The sequence below is a fragment of the Leptonychotes weddellii genome, chromosome 16 (genome assembly GCF_054177405.1).
Source record: "Leptonychotes weddellii isolate Sample4059 chromosome 16, ASM5417740v2, whole genome shotgun sequence".
Lineage (NCBI taxonomy): Eukaryota > Metazoa > Chordata > Mammalia > Carnivora > Phocidae > Leptonychotes > Leptonychotes weddellii.
The window spans coordinates 40,969,464-40,990,162 of NC_138384.1; the positions used below are offsets into that span (position 1 = coordinate 40,969,464).

Here is a 20,699-nt window from a genome sequence, read left to right on the forward strand (position 1 = left end):
CAGGCCACACGTCCCCTCCCTGGTCCCCACAAGAACACCACACAAAGAGGTTATGGTCACCAGTGACAAGTGCTTTACCAGCAAACACACGAGTCGTGGGGGAGTTACACGGTGAGGTGGGAGTGGGGGGGAGGGCAAGCCCCCCTCTGCTGGCCTTAGCCAACAACATCCCGAGTCCCGGCCCCGGTCCCACTGTCTTCCCGCTGGAGGCTGCAACGGTTCATCTTCAGCTGAGTCAGCTGGATGTAGCGTAGGACATTGGTGTCTGCAGGGGAGGTGGGCACGGCATTATCTGGGTGTCCCGGGGCAGCGGGTGACATCTGCGCCACAACAGCTCACACCTCATTGTCCCCAGCCTTCAGTGGCTCCCCCGCACAGCTGCTCTTGCCAGAGCCCTTCTCCCAAAGCCCCAGCCACAACAAGCGGAACGGGGGGCCTGTCACCCCTCCATACTCTTGCTTTTGCTGTGCGCTCCGCCAGGAACGCCTCTGCTCAGACGCGGCTGGCATACTTCTGCCCACCCTCCAACAACTGCGACAAGTCTCTTCCCTCCAAAGCTCTCACCAAGAAAACTCATCTTGCCTCTGCTCCCACAGCCCTGGGTCCTGTACCTGTCCTGTTCCCTTGTCATTGGCCCTCAATACAAGACTGATATTGTATCTGTCCCCCCCCACACACACCCTATGATGTCCTAGAGGGCAAGCAACAAGCCTCCAGCTCTGCCAAGCCTCCCGACCCCGACCCCACCTCTGCAAATTTCTTAGCCGTGTCCGCCCTGGGGTCTGCCTCCCTGCAAGCGCTCTGTGTGGCAGTGGGTTGGTGTGTGAATGGGTTAGTGAGTGGATGAATGAGAATGGGGGGTGGGTGGAGATGGGGGGGGTGAGTGGGTAGGGAGTGGCTGAGTAGGTGAGTGGGAGGCATCGATGAGTCAATGATTGAATAGATGGGAAGTGGTTGGGTGCATGTCAGAGGAACATGGGGGAGGGGAGGGGTGAGTGAATGGCGGGTGCGTGCCTGAGTGGGTGTGTAAGGAATAGGTGGATGGAGAGGTAAATGCTGGGGGAGGCGGCACAGCTCTCCCTCGAAGCAGTTCTGCCCTGATCCTCCCTTGTTTGTTTCCTCTGCTCTAGCCCCTTTCCCTGCTTCATCCCGCCCTCACCTGTGGGCTCCCGGCTGCGGGCCTCCTGCAGGTAGCGCAGCGCGCGTGCGTAGTCGCCCAGGTGGTAGAAGGCAATGCCGGCGCGGTAGGTGGCCTTGAAGTTGCCCTGCTGCTTCTCCAGGACCTTGAGACAGTACTCACGCACCCGCTCATAGTTCACCAGCTCCGACTGCAGCAGGCAGGCTGCGGAGACACCGGGACCGGTGGTCGCAGAGCCTGGCGGCACCCCCAGCCCTCACCTGACTGCTAGGAGCCAGGCCTTCAGGCTGCAGGAGCCCCCAGCCCTTTCAGGTGGCTGAGCCGGGCCTAATAGATTGCTCAGGCCACCTGGGCCGCCGATCTTCTGACCAATCAGGATAGAATCAATCTGCGCCGCCGCTAGAGGGCGCGAAAACAGACAAGCGCTCGCGGGCGATTAGCTGGGAAGTTTCTGCAGGGGAGAGTACTAAAGGCGATCTCAGGTGAGGGATGGGGCCTTGAATCGCTAATCCAGGGTAAGATTTTCTCACCTGAGGTTCGCAGGTGACAGCCCAAAGCCCATTTCTTGCATCCCAGCCCTTCCATCCCTGTGTTACCCTACACCCCAACCCCTCTCCTTGATAAGCTCTTGGGTCTCCCTTCACAAACCCCAGGTCTGCGCCCTTCAAGCCTCCAGCCCCCCGCCCAAGGCTTCATGGTTGCCCGTCACTCCCCACCCGTCTCCGCAGGCACCCTCTGCGCCCCCCGCCCCCCCCCCCCCGACGGCCCCATACCCGTGAGAGAGTCATAACATTCCACCTCCGTGTTCTCCACCAGGCGCCGCTGCTCCTCGCTGAGGCGGGCTGGCCCCGGGCTGCTGGCGGGCCCGGGGGAGGGGGCGGGCAGGCCTCCAGGGCGGGACCCCTGAGCCGCCTTCAGCTGCAGCAGTGCCCGATGATACTTGCCGATGGCTTCCCGGAACTTCTTTTCTCGGTAGCAGCGCTGGCCCTCCGCCTTGAACGCCACGGCGGCCCGCAAGCTGCTGTCGAGCGCCGCGCCCAGGCCCCCCGACGGCTCGGGGGCAGGGCTGGGCCGAGCCGAGCCATGGCGGGGGCCCGGGCCCGGCGGGGAAAGGGCGGGAGGCGGGCGCGGCGGAGGCTCCGGGGCAGCGCTGAGCATCAGCACCGGGGACAGCGCGCCGCGCTGCATTGTGGGAAACTCCTGCGGCCGCCGCTGCAGCTACCGCATCGCCCCCCGCGGGGCCGGTCCCCACCCTTTCTCCGCCCCCGCACCTCCGGCAGCCGACTCCGCCTGCCCCCTATGGGTCTGGAGAACCCCTCAGGACTTTCCCTTTCTGTCCTCCAAATCAGCCCCAGCCCTGGGGAGAGTTCAACCGGCCTCTCCCTTCTTCCCACTCCCCTTACCTCCCACCCTCCTGCCTGCTGTGCTCCCCCCTGCCCAAAGCTCCCAAAGCTTTCTGGAAGGAAAAGACAAGTCTGGGGGAAAGAGCCGGGAGATAGCAACCTCGTGGAAAGCAGGTTTTCAGATCCCTAGGCATTTCACATATTTAGATAGGAACACGGGTTATGGGCTCGGGCTGCCCAGATTCAATTCCCTGCTTTTATTTCTCACTAGTGGTAGTACTTGGGCAAATCACCCAAATTACCTGGAACTCTCTATCCTCATCAGTACCGTAGGACAATGATAGCAACTTGGAAACTCATTTGTTTATCTATGCAACAAACAAATATTCACTGATATCTCTTCTGTGCCCAGCTCTGGTCTGGGTGATGCTGAGAAAGAGCAGGGACTGGGACAGCCTCAGCCCCTACCCTTACTGAACCCCTAGTCCAGCGGGGAGACAGACCAGTGACCAGACAGTGACAGCTCTGATGGGCTAGCCTGGGAAGCTCTGGCAAAGTGGCCAGGGTGGGACGGGAAAGGCATAGGGGGTCGAACCCTGGGTGGGGGGGGCACAACGGGCTGTGAAGGTCCAGAGGAGGTGCCTGCCCTAGACTGAGGTGGTGAGTGAAGGCTTCTTGGAGGAGGGGATAACTCAATGAACAAAAGAGATCTGCTTCTTGCCCTCCTCGAGCTCACTGACTGGGTAGGAAAAGCAGTGGGAACGCAGACAAGCGACAGCCCAGAGTGAGCAGCACAATAATGCAAGAGTGTACAGAAAAGAAAGCACGTGAGAGGCTTTTAAGAGAAAAACAGGGTGAATGAGACAGTTGATCTTCAACTCTCCTTAGCTGCTTACTTGGTGGTGGGACCTTGGCTTCCTCCTTGCCTTCCTTCTGTGTAACCCGGGGATAACAAGTGAGTTTACTTCAGAGTAGTTGTAGGGACCGAATCATGTTATGCAGATAAAGCAGTTAGCACAGGGCGTGGAACAGGATGGACAATGAACAACCCGTTTCTTATCACCAATGAGACTGTGGGGTATGTGATCCTAAGTGCCTGGCTGAGTCAGCATCCATGTATAGTTGTTGAAGGAATGAGTGCGTGAATAACTTTATGTATTACCACCCTCCCCTGCACCCTGCAAGACCCTGGCTTGGGCCTCAGCCCCAAGCACCAAGCTTAGATTTCCACTCTCCCCTCCCCCTGCACTGCACATTCTCTTCTTGGAGGCCACATGGCAGGTCACACCTGACAGGTCCAAACCTGAACACAGCACCTTCCATCCCAATGGCCATATTTGCTTCTATCTCTTATCAAGCTTTGCCGAGTGGGTCTCTCCCCCTCTCTGGTCCTCCAACCTTGAACATCTCCAGGGCAAAAACTTCCTCCTCTTGCACCTTCAAACCTAAGCTTGGTTAAGAGTCTAATATATTCCTGAGGTTGGATTCCTGAGATCACCTCAGGCGTGTTTTTAATTTAAAAAGTGTGGAGATCCATTGATTTATAACAAATATTTTCTGAGCACTTACTAAATAGCTAGGTGCTGAGGGTTCGGCAGAAACGGGGGACAAGTGTACCTAGCTCGCAGTCCTGCTAGGATGCAGTGCTAGTAATTCCATAACACCTACTAGGTGTCAGGCACTGTCCTAAAGCTCTACATCTATATTATATTAACTCACACCCTCATCACACCTCTATGAGACCGGTGCTACAATTTATACCCATTCACACCGTGGCACTCTAGGGGTTAAGTACATCAGATCTCATTTATAGAACACTTGCTATCAAAGACCCATACTATCACAAACTGATGACTCCCACAGGCCAGCATGTGATGTGCTGGGCTTGTGCAACCATTAAAAAATACTGAATTAGTTGCTAACATATGGAAGTAGAGATACTTATGGAATTGTAGATTTTCAGCTTCACTTGAACAAAATCTGAAAATCTGGCCACATCGAAGTAGCATTTCTTATGAGTGGGGCAGCTTCCCACAGTCCCCATCCCTCCTAGTTTCTTCCCAGCCCTGAGGCCGAGAGCCACTCGGGTTGCCGCATCTCTGTCCATTTGTCTCCAGCAGACGTTTGCGCTGGGGAGCCTAGTTTTAGCTCGCCGAGCCGCGCTTGCGGCAGTCCGCCAGTGCCGCCTGGCGGAGGGGTCCAGAATTTGCATCGTGTCTCCCAGCCGCCATTAAGGGACTCGGTAAAGAGCATCCAATCAGAAAGATGAGAAGCCTGGGGAGTAACCAATCAAAAGCGAGAGAGGAGTCGGAATTCGCCCAATGAGGACGGAGAGCGCTCAGAATTAAAAAAAAAACAACCTCTTTTATTGAAGTGGGAGACGGATACACACGGACGGTCTTTTTTGATGGGGTCTCGGGCTTAGGGAGGCCCGGGCTGGGGGCGGCAGAGCAGGCGGGCGGCGGCGAGGCTGGTGCCCTGGCGCTGGGGTCGCGCGTACTTGAGGAAGATAGCGGCGCGGCCGGGCGCGGGGCCTCGGAGCGCAGCGCGGGCCATGCATGGCTCGAGCGGGCGCAACTCTGCGGGGCTAAGGCGGGGAGACGGAGAAACTGAGGCAGGGGCACCGGTGAAGACGACCTGTTCTCGGAGCGGGGGGGGGCTCGAGGCTGAGAAGACACGTTGCCTGGGGTCCCCGAGGACCGTTCAGGGGCTCTCTCGAGCCAGTGGAGAGCCGGAACCTCGGGGAGGGACGGAGCGGGGCTGAGGATGGACAGACATCCAGCTCTACCCTGGGGGAGGCGGGGCGGGGGGGGGGGCACGGGCTGGGAGAAAAGAGGACTCACCCTGGCCGCCAGTGACCTGGTTAACAAAGGGGGGGCGCCCCTCTGGCAGCTGAAGGGACACCCCATTTGCGGCCACAAGGGGACCTGGGGGACCCGAGGTTGGCAGATCTCTCATTCTCAACCCTGGAACGCAGTTCGGATCTCCCGAGGCCCGGAAGATACGCTATCTTCCACCCAGGGGCAAGGTTAAGGGTCCCCAAATCTGGACAAACACCTCATTCTCTGACACCCCCAGACTAGGCAGACACACCATTTCCTCTCACACCCAGAAAAATCAAGTCTGGGTGCCCCCCTCCATTGTCTCTCATTCTCTGAGAGGGGAAAGACAGTGACCAGGAAAGTAGGTTCCTGTAGCCACAGAGGCGCTCCCCTGGAGCCGTACCTGTAAAGCGAGGGCTCGAGGCCGGAGCCCGCCCCGTCGAACAAGCGGTGCGCCAGGCTCAGCGCCGCAGCTGCGCGCCGACCGGGCTCCCATCCTGCGGCCTCGGCCTCCAGCAGAGACAGCTCCAAAAAGTAGGTGGCAAGTAGCACCACCTGCCAAGGCCCACCGGGAGATCAAGCCACGCCCCTATCCCGGTACAGGCCACGCCCCTACCCGCGGGAGATTTGCCCTTCTGCCCCCTTCCCCCTCTGCACCTGGGGGCTGCTCCCGGCCAGCGCGGCCAGTAGCCCGAGGCAAAGTAGCGGGCCCGGGTGATGCAGCCGGAAATCCAAGCGGCTCAGGATGCGGCGCTCGGCGCGCAGAAGCTCGGCCCGCGAGAAGGAGCCAGCGCCCAGGAGGCAGAGGGAGGCCGACTGCGGATGGCGGGGAAAGAGGTGGGAGAGTCTTGGACCCCGGCTGGTTGCTCCCTGCCCTGTAGCGCCTGGGATCGGTTCAGTCTCCGTTCTGAACCTCGATTTCCTGGTCTGTAAGATGGGTCTATTGATTTGTTCTCTGGAAGCCATGGAGAGCACAGGCTTCAGAATCAGAAAGACCTGGGTTCGACTTCAAACCCTACCATTTTCACACTGTGTGACATGGACATCACTGAAACTCTGAGACGTAGTTTTCTCGTCTATAAAACGGAAGTATTTCTCCGTACGTCACCTGGCAGCTCTGATAAGGCACGGAGTTCTGATCAGGCACTCACTATAACTGTTCAAAACTGAGTCCAAGTCCCACCTGTTTTGGGCAAAGGTATTCCTCTCTCCGGGCCTCAGTCTCCTCCTCTGCTAAAGGGACACATTGTATCAGGCCTCATACAGATATGCTGGGATTCCAAGAATAGGTAAAGCGCTAGCTCGGCACACAGGAGGTGTTCCCATCTGTGACGCAACGAGCGAGGGTTCCACCTTCCCAAGCCCCACTCCAGAAAGTACCTCGGGAAGCACGCACTCTTCCATTTTGCAGGCCACGAACAGGCAGGCCACGCCCAGCAGCTGCAGGCGGTGTAGGCGCACTCGGCCGGCACGCAGGTAGGAATCCAGCAGGTGCACCGCCAGGTAGAGCGTGTCCCCCGCCAGGCCCAGGTACTCCTGGGGAGGGGCGTGAGTGACCACCAGGGTTCTAGGCTGCGACGCGGGCTCAGCCCTGCCCCCTGCCGGATACGTACGTGCACCTGGATCAGCCAGTCCACCACTAGCGCGCGCATCTCTGGCGTCACGGTCGGGGGCAGGGCCCTCCGGGGCAGCGCGCGGCACACCTGCGGTTGGGCAGGGACGCCCTCACTCTCTCCACCTGTGCCTCGGCTTCTCGCCTGAGCTCCAGCCCCCAGTGCAGCAGCCTCCTTGCACTAACTGGCCGAAGCGTGAGCGCCTCACTGAAATTGGCCTCCAACGTCTTCTTCCAAATGTGTTTCTATTCCTTATCCCCCATTAGAGCCTTGGACTTTGTTCTGGACGCCTCCCTAATCCACCTCTCCAATCTGTAGCCCCCATGGCCACGGCTCCTCCTGAGCATCTCCCCCTGGGTCTCCAGACCACTAGCCGTCACCAAGCCTCAGCCCATCCTCCTCAGAGCACCCAGAAGGGTCTTTCGAAATAACAAAACTGGCCAAGGAACTCCCCAGCTTAAAACCCTTCCACGGCTTCCAGTACCCTCAGGAGAAAACCCTAATTGCTCTCTCAGGCGCTGCCCCCTGCGCCAACACCACCTCTTCCCTCTCCCTTCACAACCCATACTCCAGCTACACCAGCCTTCTCTAGCCCTAGACTAGGACAGGCTTGTTCCTACCCCAGGGCCTTTGCACTTATGCCCAGTTCCCTCCACCTGGAATGGTCCTTCCCCAGCTCCTTGCACTGTTGAAACAGCTCAAATTCCCTGGACTTTTCCTATACAGAATTCTCCCTGCACCCATCCCGCTTTGTGTCAGCACTTTATGGTCCTCTTAGCATTTTCAGTCTGGAGATGTCTGGTGTTCCCTTGTGTGTTGTTTGCCTCCCTAGGCTGCTGGTACCACAAGGGCAGGTATTTCTCTCTGGATCACAGCTGTCTCTCAGTTCCTAACAGAGTCCCTGGCTGGGGAGAGACACTCCCCACCTCACTTTCTGAACAACTTCATGCCTGCAGTTATTTCTTCGGACAGTGCCTGGCCTGCAAAGGTATCTGCAGATGACCCGCGTCTGCACTGCAGTCTCCCTTCTGCTGTTACCGCCTACGTTTGCTTGGTTGTCCACAATGAGCGCAGACTATGTTGTTCATCACAGCACCCCCAGGGCCTAGAACATGCTCAAAAACATGTTCATAAATTGCTAAGTGTTTGTGAACGAATACATGCGAGGGACAAGTAGGAGGGGCTGCAGGGAGGTGGGAGTTTGGGAAGCCTTGTGGGGTGGGTGTTGGGCCAGCCGCCAGCTTTCACCTCGTCTAACCCGAACCCCTCTGCTGCCCTCCGGGGCGCGCTCACCATGACTTCGGCGAAGATGTCCCCAGCGTACTCGCGTTCTCCCTCCAGCCCCAGCGCGCTCAGCGCCTCCGCCAGTCCCGGCGGCGCGCACGGCCCAGGGGGCCTCTCCTGGCTGCCCTCGGGGATGCTGTCGGGGTGTGGGGCGCTGGGAGGGTTGGGGGAGGCGGCGGCGGGACTCTGCAAGGGAGATGGGTGGGGGGTCAGCGCCTGGAGAGGGGCCCGGGCCAGGAGGCGAGACCCTGGCTGCTGCATCTCACCAGCATCCTCCACGCTGGCATCCGGGGACCAAGCTGAGCGCCCCTCTTCCTGCTGGAGCGAAAGACCCGCCTCGGCGCTTTAAAACTGTGCATGCGCGCTGAACACGCCTCACCTAGGCAGGTGCAGAGGTGATGGCGAATACTATGCAGATTGGCTCTGGCCCCTCCAAAGCTAAGGTCAGACAGCTGGAGTCAAATCCTCTTCCTGCTACTTACTATAGGATCAGAAACAGCCCCTCCGAGGCTCCCTTTCCTCAGCTGTAAAGTAAGGATTTTTTCAAAACTACTAAGACAAGTGGCCAGCGATGGGTCTGGACTAGCGCAGCGAACTCCTCACTGCTCCCTGGTTTCCATACCCCACAGTCTGCCCCCCCACCGCCCCCATGCAGCCAGAGGGATCCTGTGCACACCCAAGTCAGATCACACTCTGCCTCCATTCAGAACTCCATCGTGGCTCCCATCTCTCTCAAAGTCCACGAGGTCCTTTTTGATCCTCCCACCCATCCCCACACACCTTTGAGTTCATCTCCTAACCCTCCCCCCAACTCGTGTCTCTCCTACCACCAGTCTCCTGGCTCATTCTCACCCACACCAGGCACGCTCCTACCTCAGGGCCTTTGCACTGGCTGTTTCCGTTGCCTGAAATGCTCCTCCCTCAGAGATCCCTCATTTAAGGTATCTACTCAGATGATACCTTCCCTGTGAAAAAGGCTATCCTGAGAATTTCCTATCACCATTCTTTGTAACTTACTCTCTCCTTAGCACTTACTGCCTGATCTTATTTACTGCCTCCCTCCCGATGAGAATGTGAACTCCAGAAAGGCAAGGCTTCTCTGGTGTTTTGTTTTAATTGCTGTATTCCCAGTGCCTAGAACGGAGTTTGGCACGTGGCAGGTACTCAGATATTTGTTGGATGAGTAAGTGAACAGGCTGCACATAACTTAGAAATGGTGACCTGGAGGGCCTCTCTGAGGAAGTGATGTTGGAGTGAAACCTGAAAGGCAAGGAGCCAGGAATGCAAAGGGAGGGGAGAATATTCCAAGTGGTGGAAATAGCATGAGCAAAAGCACCGAGGTAGGAAAGGGGTTGCTATTTTCAGGCACTGGGAGGTCAGCAAGGCTGGAAAAGTGAGCAGAGGAATGTGAGATGCTGAACCAATGACTTCCCGTCACACAGTAACACCCAAACTCCTTACCTTGGCCACATGGTCCCTTCGGCCCATTGTTACCTCTCTAATCCCATTTCCTTCTGTTCTCCCACTCCCTCGTTCTATTTGACACACCCTCTTTATGTTCCCCAAACACATCCAGCACCTGCTGGCCTCAGGGCCTTTGTGCTTGCCCTTCCCTTTCCCTGAACACTTGATCAAAACCTAGATATCTACATTTTCAGAGTATCTCTACACAAGATACTAACTACAAAGGGAAAGTAGGAACTTTCCAGTGGAGACACCTGACAAGACACCACCTTAAGCAAGGGATCAAAGTCATCACCAGTCATGGGACAGAATCTCCTCTCCCTCTTTGAGAGGATGCAGGGAGAAGGGCACATTTCTCAAATTTCCTGTTAAAGGTAGCTTGACTATAACCGTGAGGAAACACCAGGCCACAAGCCGTAACTGAGGGACATTCTGTGACATAACTGCCCTGTATCAAACCTGACAACCGAATGCAACAGGAGTCATCAGCCAGGGGACTGTTCTTCTGTGTACAAGGACAGGAGTGGGACCATTAGTCAAATTTGATAGAGACCTGAGAGAAGAGGGTTGTTTTCAGTATTCAGTTCCCGACCTGGTTAATTGAACTGTGGTTGTGCAAGAGAATGTTCTCGCTTCAGGGCGGATATGTAAACACGGAGGGGGAGGAGGGAGTGAGCAGAAAATGGTCACAGGAACCTGTGTGAAGGGTCAATGAGAATGCTTTGTACTTACTTTAAAATCAAATTTTAAAGTAGGGTTTATGGGAAGCTGCAAAGAGAGAACAGAGTTCCCGGGCACCCCACACCTACTTTCCCCTACCAACCTCCTAGTGTAGTGCATTTGTCACAACCATGGACCAACTGGGATACCACCCTCATCGCCTATGAAGGGCACTTCCTGCCAACAGGAGTTACATGGTTGATGTTGACCTTGATCACAGGCTGACGTAACGTTTATCAGGTTTTTTCATGGAAAAGTTGCTTCCCCCCTTTCTATACTGTCGTCTTTGGAATGAAGTCACTTTGCAGCCCACACGCAAGGAATGAGGGAGATGCTCCCCCACCTTGGGGGCGCAGCATCTACAGAAATTACCTGGAAGTCCGTTCAGTTATGTCTGTTCCAGCCATTTATCATTTATCTGCTCGCGAACTCACTGATCGTGAACTTTGGGTAGAAGCCGGCGCTATGCTATTTCTTTTGCTGCTCCAAGTACTCTCAGCCCAGCGGGGTACTTTCCACGGGCCCCCAGGTCCCTTCACATACCCCCCATCAGGGAGGATCTGCTTAGCCCGCTTTTGAGCGGGTCCTTCCTTCGGGGCACTACAAGGTGCTCCAGGCCTAGAACTGTGTTTAGTACTATTCTTTGGAAGTTTTCTTCTCCAAGCCTGCACCTGCAATTATTTAAAAGATAAAAGTAAAAATCTGTGAATCAGCACACTCTGGAAAGCTATCGGACACGTATTAAATTCCAGCCACCCTAGAATGTAGGCCACAGCTGGGAGGCAAGCCACGCAAAAACCAAACCAAACCAAACCGAAGGGAAAGAACCTTTATCTGGTGCCCTGTGCATCTGCAGAGAAGAAACGAGCGAGCACCAGGATGAGCACTCAGGAGCTGGGATCCAGGCTCATTTTCATTTTACTTGCTTCCTCAGACTTTGGTGTTGCTCACGTTCTTCTCACACACACACCACGAGAAATTTCCCACAAGCACATGACAAAAGACAGATTAACCCACTCAAAACTAAAGGTTTCCAATTGGTAAAATTTTATTAAAATGCTCCCCAGTTGAAAGACCCTTTGGGAAAACTTCTACAGAAGGAAGCACCACTATAGCGAGGGAGCTCTGTTTGCCCGAGGGAAGCGGTTCATCAGCCTGTGGGCCCCGCACCGGGGACCCGGGGGCCGCGAGGTGACCCAGCGGACTGAGGTAGGCTCAGGATAGCCCCCGCCGGAGAGCAAGGGGGGTTGACGCGAAAACGAACTGGCCCCGGCCTCCTCAGGGGCCTCAACGGGAGGGAAAACTAGGCAGCTTTTCTCTAGAAGCTTCTCTGCTGCTTGTCTTATGACCGCCAGGACATACTTTTGTAATTAAATAAAGTCCACGTGAAGTGAGAAAAAGCCACGCATTCCTTGGGTCTTAGCTGCAGCAAATGAAGATTCCTATGCACCGAATCTGACTTTTCTGCTACCCTCACTCAAGATCTCTGAAACTCCATGCATGTGAAGAAGCCCTACCGTCTTCTGGCAAAGTCTGACATTCAATTCACCTGTGCGGGGGCCACCCTGGTCCCCAGGTGTGGGCAGAGTGAGTCAAGCACAGGAACCCCAGGCTAAAGGGGGCGGCCATCAGAGGATCCCAGAGCTGTGAGGGCTGTAACCAGAGCTGCCCCCAGCTGACAACCACCACGATTCCCATTCATACACCAAGGGCTGTGTTGGAATTTGGGGGCCTCAAGGCTCCCTGGTTTAGCCTAAGTAGGGAGAAGACAACATGCAGGCAATGCCCAGCTCTAGGGCCCAAGGGCCCCACGCAGTGAACCCACTCCCTCGCGCTCACTTCCAGGGCTCAGTGACGCCTCGCACGCCCTCCTTGTTCAGAGCCACCCACCCGACTACCCCACCTTTGTCCTCCCCCCACTTTTCACCTGGGCAGCTTCCGAAGACCTGGCATGGTCTCTGCCCGCCGTATCCGCACACCCCAGGAAGCTTCCCAAACCCCTCAGCAGCTTCCACCCACAGGGGCGCCCACCCCAACGGCCAGAGGGCGAGCGCGGCTCCAGGTGCCCAAGTCCTGCCACAGCGGACACGTCCCGGGCGCGGGTCAGCAGGGCCAGGCTCCGGAGGCAAGGAATGGCCCAGGGCAGCGGGCCCCCGTCTGAAACGAGTGTCTTTATTGCTTGTACCGTACAAATGGGAGGAATGGGGAAGTCCAGTAGGGAGGATAGAGAATTGTCAAATAAATGACATACACACACAGAAAGGAAAAGACCCCCCACCCACCCAAACCAACCCTGCACCCCACCCTAGGATGTCTCTCTCTGAACTACCTAGTACAGGAGGTGGGGCAGGGAGATCAAAGCCACAACTAAATTCCACACACCCGGAGATGCTGGGGGCAAGGGGGGGGGGAGGGGGGCTGGGCAGCAAATGGACCCCAGGTGTGGCTCCCCCACCAGGCCAGCACCCCTCCCCTACGGGATGAAATGCTCAGGCCGGGGACAGGGCCCAAGCCCACACACACCACGCATTCAAGGCCGGGACACGCTTGCCCTCACACACACACACCCAACACGCAGGCACACACACCCCACCCCGTGTGCATCCTCATCCCAGAGGCAAGGGGCCATCCACAAACACAACAGCCTGAGGCCACACACACGTGCCCACAGCACTGACACACGTTCACCTTAAGGCTGCAAAACGTGGGGCCCAGGGAGGGGGGAGGGAGGAGAGGGCCCTGGGGCCTCCCCTGCTCAGAGGCCGCCCCCCCCCACTCCCATCCCCTCTTCGACCCCAGTCCACGGGGCCCAACACTGTCTCGGTGCGAGATGTGTAACAGCAGAGCTGGCGGCCCCCCGCCCCCATCCTTGGCAAGGGCTGGGGCCAGCCCCGGGCCCAGCAGGAGTGAAGGCCGACCGGAAGCAAGCCCTGGTAAGGCACAGGATGGGGCAGCAGGGAGGCCCATCCCCAAATGTTCCTCCTGCCTCATCCGCAGGGTCAGGAGAGCAGCTGGGGGTTGCTGAGGAAGGCAGGGCAAGGAGGCAGTGCCCATCACCTGGGCCCCCCTCATGCCCCACGGGGCAGATCACGCCCCATCTACACGAGGGATCCCCGAACCCCCACCCCTGCGGCTTCCAAAGGCCCCCTGCCTGTCCCTGGACATTATTGCTTTTCTGCCCCTGTGGGGGAGGGGCCGGGCCGGACCGCCCACGCCAGGCCGCCCTGAGCCCGAGCACCAGGGCACTGTCCGCCGGGCGTCGTGTCCCACGAGGTGTCCCACGAGAAGGCAGTGGCGCAGGGGCAGGCGCCCAGCCAGAGACCCGGGTGGGGCCTGCAGCTCCACGCGCCGCCGCCCCTCGCTGGGGCTTATGTTGATTAAAAACCGGAACCTCTCCAACCGCCCGAAGGCCTGGTCCTGGGGCGGGCAGTGGAGAGTCTCCCAAATCCAGGTCTGGGCACAAAGGTGAGGACAGGACAGGATCCTGGAGGCAGGGCTGCTGGGACCGCTGAGGTGAGTTTGGCAGAGGGCTGAAGAAAAAACTGGAAATGGGGTGAGCAGGTGAGGGATGGGGATGCAAACAAAAAAGGCAAAATATAAAGTCTAAGAACAAAGAGACAGGCCCCCGGGGCGGTGACGGCAGCCGAGCGGCGTCCGGCGGCGGCGGCGGCACTGCTCACTCGCGGATGCTGGCCGAGTAGGAGAACTGGGGGAAGTGGGTCCGCTGGTCCAGTTCGAGGGAGCCCAGGCTGTCATCTGTGGGGGGCGGGTGGAGGTGGATTGGGGAGAACGGGCCTACGGAGGGCCCAGCACCCCGAGTGCCCTCCCGGGAGTGGGCAAGGGGACCCGGGCTCAGGAAGGAATGCAGGGAGCATGAACCCCCAGCCGACGGGCCACCCGTGGGGACGGGGCAGGCGAGACTTAGAGACTCCTGCTCACAGAGGCCCACCCCCGACCAGAGCCTGGGCCCAAAGGCTGCTCCCTCCGCCAACTCCGCTCCCCCCCTGGCGCCACACTCTGGTCCAGCCCAGGCCTCGCCCTGTCCCCTACCCTGGCGGCCACTGCGGCCCCACCAATCCAGCCTCCAGCTGCCCAGGCGCACCCCTGCCCCCTCCTGCACCAAACCTTCCCCGGCTCCCCACACAGCAAGTCCCTGCTCCTCCCAGAGGCCCCCAAGATCCTCTTGCTCCGGCCCTGAACCCCTTTCTCCCCCCGACTACTCCGGCCTCTGCAACACTCCTACGCCTGGGCTCTATTCCCACATGCCATTCCTTCTGCTCAGCTGCCTGTCTCCTGCTCCAGGAAGCCACCCGCCCTGACTCACAGGCCAGGTCAGGCATTTCCTCTGGGTCTCCCCAGTCCCTGGGCTTCTACACCCTAGACCTAACCACTCTGGGCTGTCACCCCACCTGGCCTGAAGCTCCCTTAAGGCAGGGCCAAGGTTGCCTCAGTCACTGCTGTATCCCCAGCAATGGGTGAGTGAGAGCAAGAACTCTAACAGGTGCACAATCAATGCACCAGTCCAGCCCCAAAGACAGCTATGAATGTGCCATCCCGGCACTGACAGCTTCCCCTGTGCCTCCTGCCCAGGCCTCTCCCCGCTGAGCTCTGGAATGCGCTGTGGCCGACGGCTCCCAGTGACCTTCACTGGGTCCAAAGGTGCACCGCCCAAAGGCAAAAACCCCTGCAAGCAAACTGCAGGCAAACTGCCCAGACTCGGGGAGGGGGCCCATGAGCTTACTCTCCGGAACTGGGTCAAGGGCAGACCCCACCCCTCCACACCCAGCCAGGCCCCCCCCCCCCCCAGGGAGGGCCAAACACTCACAGCGGTCCGGGGGCGTGATTGTGATGGACTGGGCGGTAAACTCATCATCAAAGTACCTTGTGTCAACCTCAGAGGTGACCTGAGGTTTGAAGGGTGGCAGAAGCTGCGGAGGAAAGGAGCCCAGACTCAGGACCCTGGGAACAGGGGAGCTGGCCAAGGTCACCCTTGAGCGACGGGGCTCCTGCAGGAGCAGGTGGGTGGCGGGGCTCACCTTCTTCTGTACCACGTCCTGCCAGCTGACGCTGAGGAAGAACCTGTGTTCCATGACCTCCCTGGCATCGCTGGGCCCCCCGCCGAGCCTGGGCAGAGAAGGCCATGAGCACCCGCCTCCCAGGCCAGCGGGTTCTGGGGAACAGGCTTTCAGCGCAGGCCCTGCACAACCTTTAGTGATTCTGGCCCAACCACAGACCACTTCGAAGAGGAGGAAACCGCGGCTCAGGGAGGGAGGGCTCACAGGCCCAGGGTCAGAGGCTAGGGATCTTGCAACCTGGACTCTGAGTCCAGAACACGAGCCGAGAGGGCAGGCTCAGCCACCCTCAGCCAGGCTCGGGGCTGCCCTGTCAGTGTTCCCAAAGAACAAGTGGGCAGAGCGCTAAGGACAAGCCCGGCCCCAAGAGAGTTCTCCCTAGGCGCCCGCGGCAGGGATGACTGCCAAGTGCTGGAGGGACAATACGCAGGCACGCGCCTGTGCACTCAGCCCCTCCAGGCCGAGGGGACAGCCGCAGCAGGAGGCACCGGGCTGGGCAGGACAGACTCCAGCCCTCACCTCTGCTTGGGGTCCTTCTTAAGCAGCCCAGCAAGCAGGGACTTGGCCTCGGGGCTGAGCGTGCGCGGGAAGCGGATCTCCTCCATGAGGATGAGCTCGAAGAGGCGCTCGTGGTCCTGGTTGTAGAAAGGCAGGCGGCCGCACATCATCTCGTACATGACCACGCCCAGCCCCCACCAGTCCACCGCGCGGCCGTAGTCGTTGTCCTCCAGCACCTGAGCGGGGAGGAGCAGTGAGGGGCCGGGCCCAGGCTGCCCCACCGCTGGGGCCACGGGGCTCACAGGGACCCAAGGAGGGCCATCCAAGGGGTCTGAGCTAGGGACACCACACAGGTCTGAGGGCCCCTCCTCCCTTGGCCTCGCGCGCCCGGGGACCTCCAGCCGCAGGCACCTCGGGGGCGAGGTACTCAGGCGTCCCACAGAAGGTTTTCATGGTGGCCCCGTCACTAATGCCCTCTTTGCAGAGGCCGAAGTCAGTGATCTTGATGTGGCCATCTTTGTCCAGCATGAGGTTCTCCAGCTGTAGGAAAAGTCCATGTATCGGGGTCATATCCTCCCAAGGCTTTCCGCCAGCCACCCTCCTGCCCCCTGAACCCCACGTGCCCCAGCCATTCCCTGGGAGGGCTCTGGCCTGGGGTGATAGCTGTCATGCCAGGGCCTTCAGGTTGAGCTGGGCACACACCCCCAGCACAAGGTTAAGCCCTTGAGGCTCAGAGGGAGGCCAACCCCCAGGGCAGCTAGAAAAAAGCTGGGGTAGGAGAGATGGGAGACAGGCCCTGCCCACCTGCTGCCCCACTGTGGGCTGCAGCTTCCCAATCTGGCATGTGAGCAACACTAGCTTTCTTCTTCCTTTTTTTTTTTTTTAAAAGTAAGCTCTGGGCCCAATGTGGGGCTTGAACTCCCAACTCCGAGATGGGGAGTTGCATGCTCTGCCCACTGAGCCAGCCAGGCGCCCTTCTTCCTCTACTTTTAACTAAACACAAATGGGCAATTTGAATGGCCTTTGTGAAAGCTCCACCAGGTGAGACCATTCCCAGACCCCCAAAACCCCCCATGTGCCCCTTCCCTGTTACTAACCATCCCCCCAGCCGAGGAAAACCTCTGCTCCTCCGCTTTTCTTTACAGTTCCCCCACCTAAGGATGCCCCCTATAAAAACACAGCCGCATGCGGTCCGTCCCGGATTCCCTTCCACGTGAGCCTGGGCAGCGCATGCGCACGGCCACAGGGGTTCACTCAGTAAGGGCTGCACAGAGCCTGGCCGCAGGCCCTGCAGTGCATTCTGGCCGGGCTTGGACAGCGGGCCCTGGGGCTGCTTCCAGCCTGGGGCTAGTGTGGACAGTGTTCCGGGAGTGTGTGTGTGCCCAGGTTCTGAGGGGGACACAGGGCCCTGCCCCAGCCGTGCATAAACCTAGGGCGGAATGGCTGGCTCACAGGGCACACGGACAGTCAGCTCCAGTGGATTCTGCCCAACTATCCCCTACGGTGCTTGGACCGATATGACCACCCCCCTAACCCCGCCGACTCCCTGCACAGAGGTGTGTGTTCACCAGAGGCTCAGAAAGGCCCGCAGGGCGGCTTAGGCAGGAGGGTTGGCATCCTACAGCAAGGTGGACTCAGGAACACCCACAGGGTAGACCCTCCTGGGAGGGGGAGGTCCGGAGTTGAGGGCCTATATCCGGCCTCCCTGGTGTGAGCCCTGCGGCCCCGGGGCAAGGAGGCAAGCACACGCTCACCTTGATGTCACGGTACACCACGTCCCGCGAGTGCAAATACTCGAGGGCAGAGACGATCTCTGCGCCGTAGAAGCGAGCCCGCTCCTCTGTGAAGACACGCTCCCGGGACAGGTGGAAAAACAGCTGCGAGAGGAGGGAGGGGCAGGAGGTCAGACCTCAGCCCAGAGGAGCAAAACACAGGACCCTGCCCACTGGCCCCCAACACCCAGCCCAGTGACACAGTGACACCTACTCCAGGAACCTGCAAGTGACAGCGGGAAGAACCAAGTGAGAGGTGGTGAGCAGGGACGGACTCCCGTGAGGAAAACACAGAGCGAAGGACAGTCAGGAGGCGTCAAGGGGAGAGTAAGGAGGGACAGTGTGAGGGGACGGGGGAACGAGGGAGTGACAGCAAGAACGCACAGGAACACAAGTCACGAGCAAGTGACAATAAGCCGTGAGACCAATGGGAGAGATGAAGCCAACAATCTGGAGCCAGTGGGTGACACCTGTGTGCAGAGAGGAGGCTGTGAGGGATGAGGAGCAGGTGACAGCCTGAGCTGGCGCAGCCCAGTGACGAGCGGCGGACTCCTCCCAGCAGGAGAGCTTGGGGAGAGCGGACTCCTCCCAGCAGGAGAGCTTGGGGAGAGCAGAGCACCAACCGGCCTGCCCGCCCCCCTCCCCATACATTTTCCTTGCAGCCTCACAGGACACTCTCCCTAGCCCTCCACACCTCTCAGCGCCTGCGTGTGCATCCTACCCCTGACTCACTAGCTGGGTGAACTTGGGCAAGCCACTTAACCTCTCTGAGCCTCAGCCTCCTCGCCTGCAAAATGAAGGTGATGATGCCTGCCTCAAAGGGGGGAGGGGGGGACACGAGGTGACATCCAGCAAGGCCCCCGCCACCCCCTTCGTCTCACCCACAGTTCCCCTCTGCTCCCCTGACGCTTGGGAAGGAGACGTGAGAGCCCTGGCTGGGGAGCTGAGGCTCACCTCACCCCCGTTGGCATACTCCATCACGAAGCACAGGCGGTCGTGGGTCTGGAAGGCGTACTTCAGTGCCTGTGGGGCAGGAAGGCGGCCAAGATGGGAGGTGGGAAGAAGGCAAGCTCTCTGCTGATTCTGCAGGTACACCCCCCCACCCTGGCAGCCGGGGCTCAAACTTCAGCTTTGCCTTTTGGGGTACGTGAGTGAGCCTGTGGCCCTGAGAGCAGTGAAAGGGCTACCGGGCTGAAGGATGCTGTCTTCAGCCTTCAGCTAAGCTTCTGAGAGGCTCGGCCAGGGAGACATTCAGTTCTGAGCCACCAGAGCTGTTTTACCTTTCCTCTCCAGTCAGGCTTGTTGCACGCGCATGCGCACACACGTTTGCTGGCTGGGAGTTGGCAGTAGCTTGGGAGCCAACCCCAAAGACAGGATGCACAAGTGATCTGCTACAATAAACAGTTCTCAAACTATGCTCTAAGGAGCCCTACAGAAAGTTCCTCAGAGAACCCCTGAGTGACCCCTCTGCTCATGACAAGTCTACTATTCTCTGTCTTCCACATCAAAGTACCTCACAGAATTTCATTTGAACAAGTGCCATGGCTTAATACACCTGGACAGCCACTGAGCTAAGGAAACGACCCATCTCATAAGCCATCCTCCAGCTGGTCTATTTAACTGATGGCTGCTGGCCTTGATGGAGACTGTGGCCCAAAGAGGTGTCCCCTCAGACTAAACTGACAGGCAGCACAAGAATACATCTCCTTCTAGGATTACACTTAAAAACAGAAACAAAAAAAACGTTCCCACTTTGACCAGCAGGGCTAAACGCCTCTAACTCATGAAGAGTAGCCACGCTCTCCTGGAGCCATATTGTAATGTGGTATCATCAGTCAGCTGAAGCACTGCCATGAAGCCACCATCTGTGAAGAAGCTGCCACCCCCTGGGTTTGGTTCAGGCCATGTGGTCTGGCCCTGGCCACCTGGCCGACACGAAGTCCGTGCTTCATGGCGGCAGGACTGGGCTCTTATTCCTGAGGCCCGTCTGAAGCAGGCCTCTCATGGAGCACAGGGCACAGGGAGGCCAGGCCCTGCCTGAGAGGGAAGTACCACTCACGGTGAGGAACGGGTGCCTGGTGTTCTGGAGGACCCGGCTCTCGGTGACCGTGTGGGCAACTTCATCCTGCAGACAGAGGCTGGGTGAGGGGCTGGCGGGCAACACCACACCTGCCCCCGCCCCCACCTAAGGAATGGGGGAGTAATGCTTCAGGGAAATGCACTTCTATTCCTAGCCGATCCAGAGAGAAAGGCAGGAGTGGCACGGTACCATCTGCAAGCTGGAATGAAGTAACGGCTCCAGGGGTGGCCTGGGTGGCTCAGTGGGTTAAGCGACTGACACTTGGTTTCATGATCTCATGGGTTGTGAGATCAAGCCCTGTGTGGGGCTCTGTGCTCAGTGGGGAGTCTGCTTGCAGATTCTCTCCCTCTGCTCCTCCCTCCATTCGTGCTTTCTCTCTCTCAAATACATACATACATCTTTAAAAAAAGAAAGAATGAATCATCCCAGACAAGGCCAATCAGTGGCTCACTCTCAAAGCCACAAGGTGAGAAGTCGATGGGGACTTTATGACAGAGGGCTCGAGATGTCACCTGCGGAACCCACAGGCCAAGTTTAGCATCTCTAAGGAGGGAGAAGCAGACATTGTAAGACCCTGGAGCTGACCCCAGAGGCAGGGGGAATCACCACCGGAAGTGCTGTTGCTGAGACAAGGAAGGGATCTGATCAGGACCCTACGCTTGGGAACAGCGGTTCCCAGTGTGTGGTCCTCACACTGGCAGCATCATGTTGCCTAGGAACTTGGGTAAATGCAAATTCCCAGGCCCCTCCGAGACCCACCGAATCAGAAACTTGGGGGTGGGCCCAGCACGGGCTTCGCAGGCCCTCCAGGCCCCTCGAACACGGGCTCAAGTGTGGTATCTGAACACACAACAGGCCCCTAGAGAGCTGCGGAAAATCCCACACCACTTGCA

The 20,699-nt window shown here is 58.5% G+C and overlaps 3 protein-coding genes across 5 annotated transcripts in view; all 3 read right to left on the bottom strand.

The window, feature by feature from the left end:
• Nucleotides 1–50: 50 nt before the first annotated feature.
• Nucleotides 51–3,598, bottom strand: TTC9B (tetratricopeptide repeat domain 9B). 2 transcript variants are annotated; one of them, XM_081806915.1, is made up of 4 exons: nucleotides 3,378–3,598; nucleotides 1,912–2,320; nucleotides 1,160–1,342; nucleotides 51–265 (listed from the first exon to the last, which is right to left on the bottom strand). In XM_081806915.1, exons 2-4 carry the CDS (start codon nucleotides 2,294–2,296, stop codon nucleotides 156–158), a joined length of 678 nt encoding a protein of 225 aa, XP_081663041.1. In that variant the 5' UTR covers nucleotides 2,297–2,320; nucleotides 3,378–3,598; the 3' UTR covers nucleotides 51–155. The 2 variants fall into 2 exon arrangements, with proteins under 2 accessions (XP_081663041.1, XP_081663040.1); XM_081806914.1 differs by lacking the exon at nucleotides 3,378–3,598 and having other exon boundaries at nucleotides 1,912–2,326.
• A 240-nt stretch (nucleotides 3,599–3,838) lies between these two features.
• CCNP (cyclin P) lies at nucleotides 3,839–11,266 on the bottom strand. Its single transcript, XM_081806913.1, is given in 7 exon segments — nucleotides 3,839–5,068; nucleotides 5,707–5,858; nucleotides 5,961–6,119; nucleotides 6,684–6,839; nucleotides 6,917–7,006; nucleotides 8,210–8,412; nucleotides 8,415–11,266. Coding segments are annotated over 7 exon segments (1,071 nt in total). The 5' UTR covers nucleotides 8,560–11,266; the 3' UTR covers nucleotides 3,839–4,902.
• Nucleotides 11,267–12,535: 1,269 nt separating this feature from the next.
• AKT2 (AKT serine/threonine kinase 2) overlaps nucleotides 12,536–20,699 on the bottom strand; it is a 47,035-nt gene continuing 38,871 nt past the window's right edge. For both annotated transcript variants that reach the window (XM_081806905.1, XM_081806904.1), the window contains 8 exons: nucleotides 19,786–19,851; nucleotides 18,681–18,749; nucleotides 17,709–17,831; nucleotides 16,366–16,494; nucleotides 15,976–16,190; nucleotides 15,421–15,508; nucleotides 15,210–15,312; nucleotides 12,536–14,140 (listed from right to left, as the gene is read on the bottom strand). In XM_081806905.1, coding sequence (XP_081663031.1) covers nucleotides 14,061–14,140; nucleotides 15,210–15,312; nucleotides 15,421–15,508; nucleotides 15,976–16,190; nucleotides 16,366–16,494; nucleotides 17,709–17,831; nucleotides 18,681–18,749; nucleotides 19,786–19,851 — 873 coding nt within the window. In that variant the 3' untranslated portion in view covers nucleotides 12,536–14,060. The remainder of the gene's footprint in view (nucleotides 14,141–15,209; nucleotides 15,313–15,420; nucleotides 15,509–15,975; nucleotides 16,191–16,365; nucleotides 16,495–17,708; nucleotides 17,832–18,680; nucleotides 18,750–19,785; nucleotides 19,852–20,699) is intronic.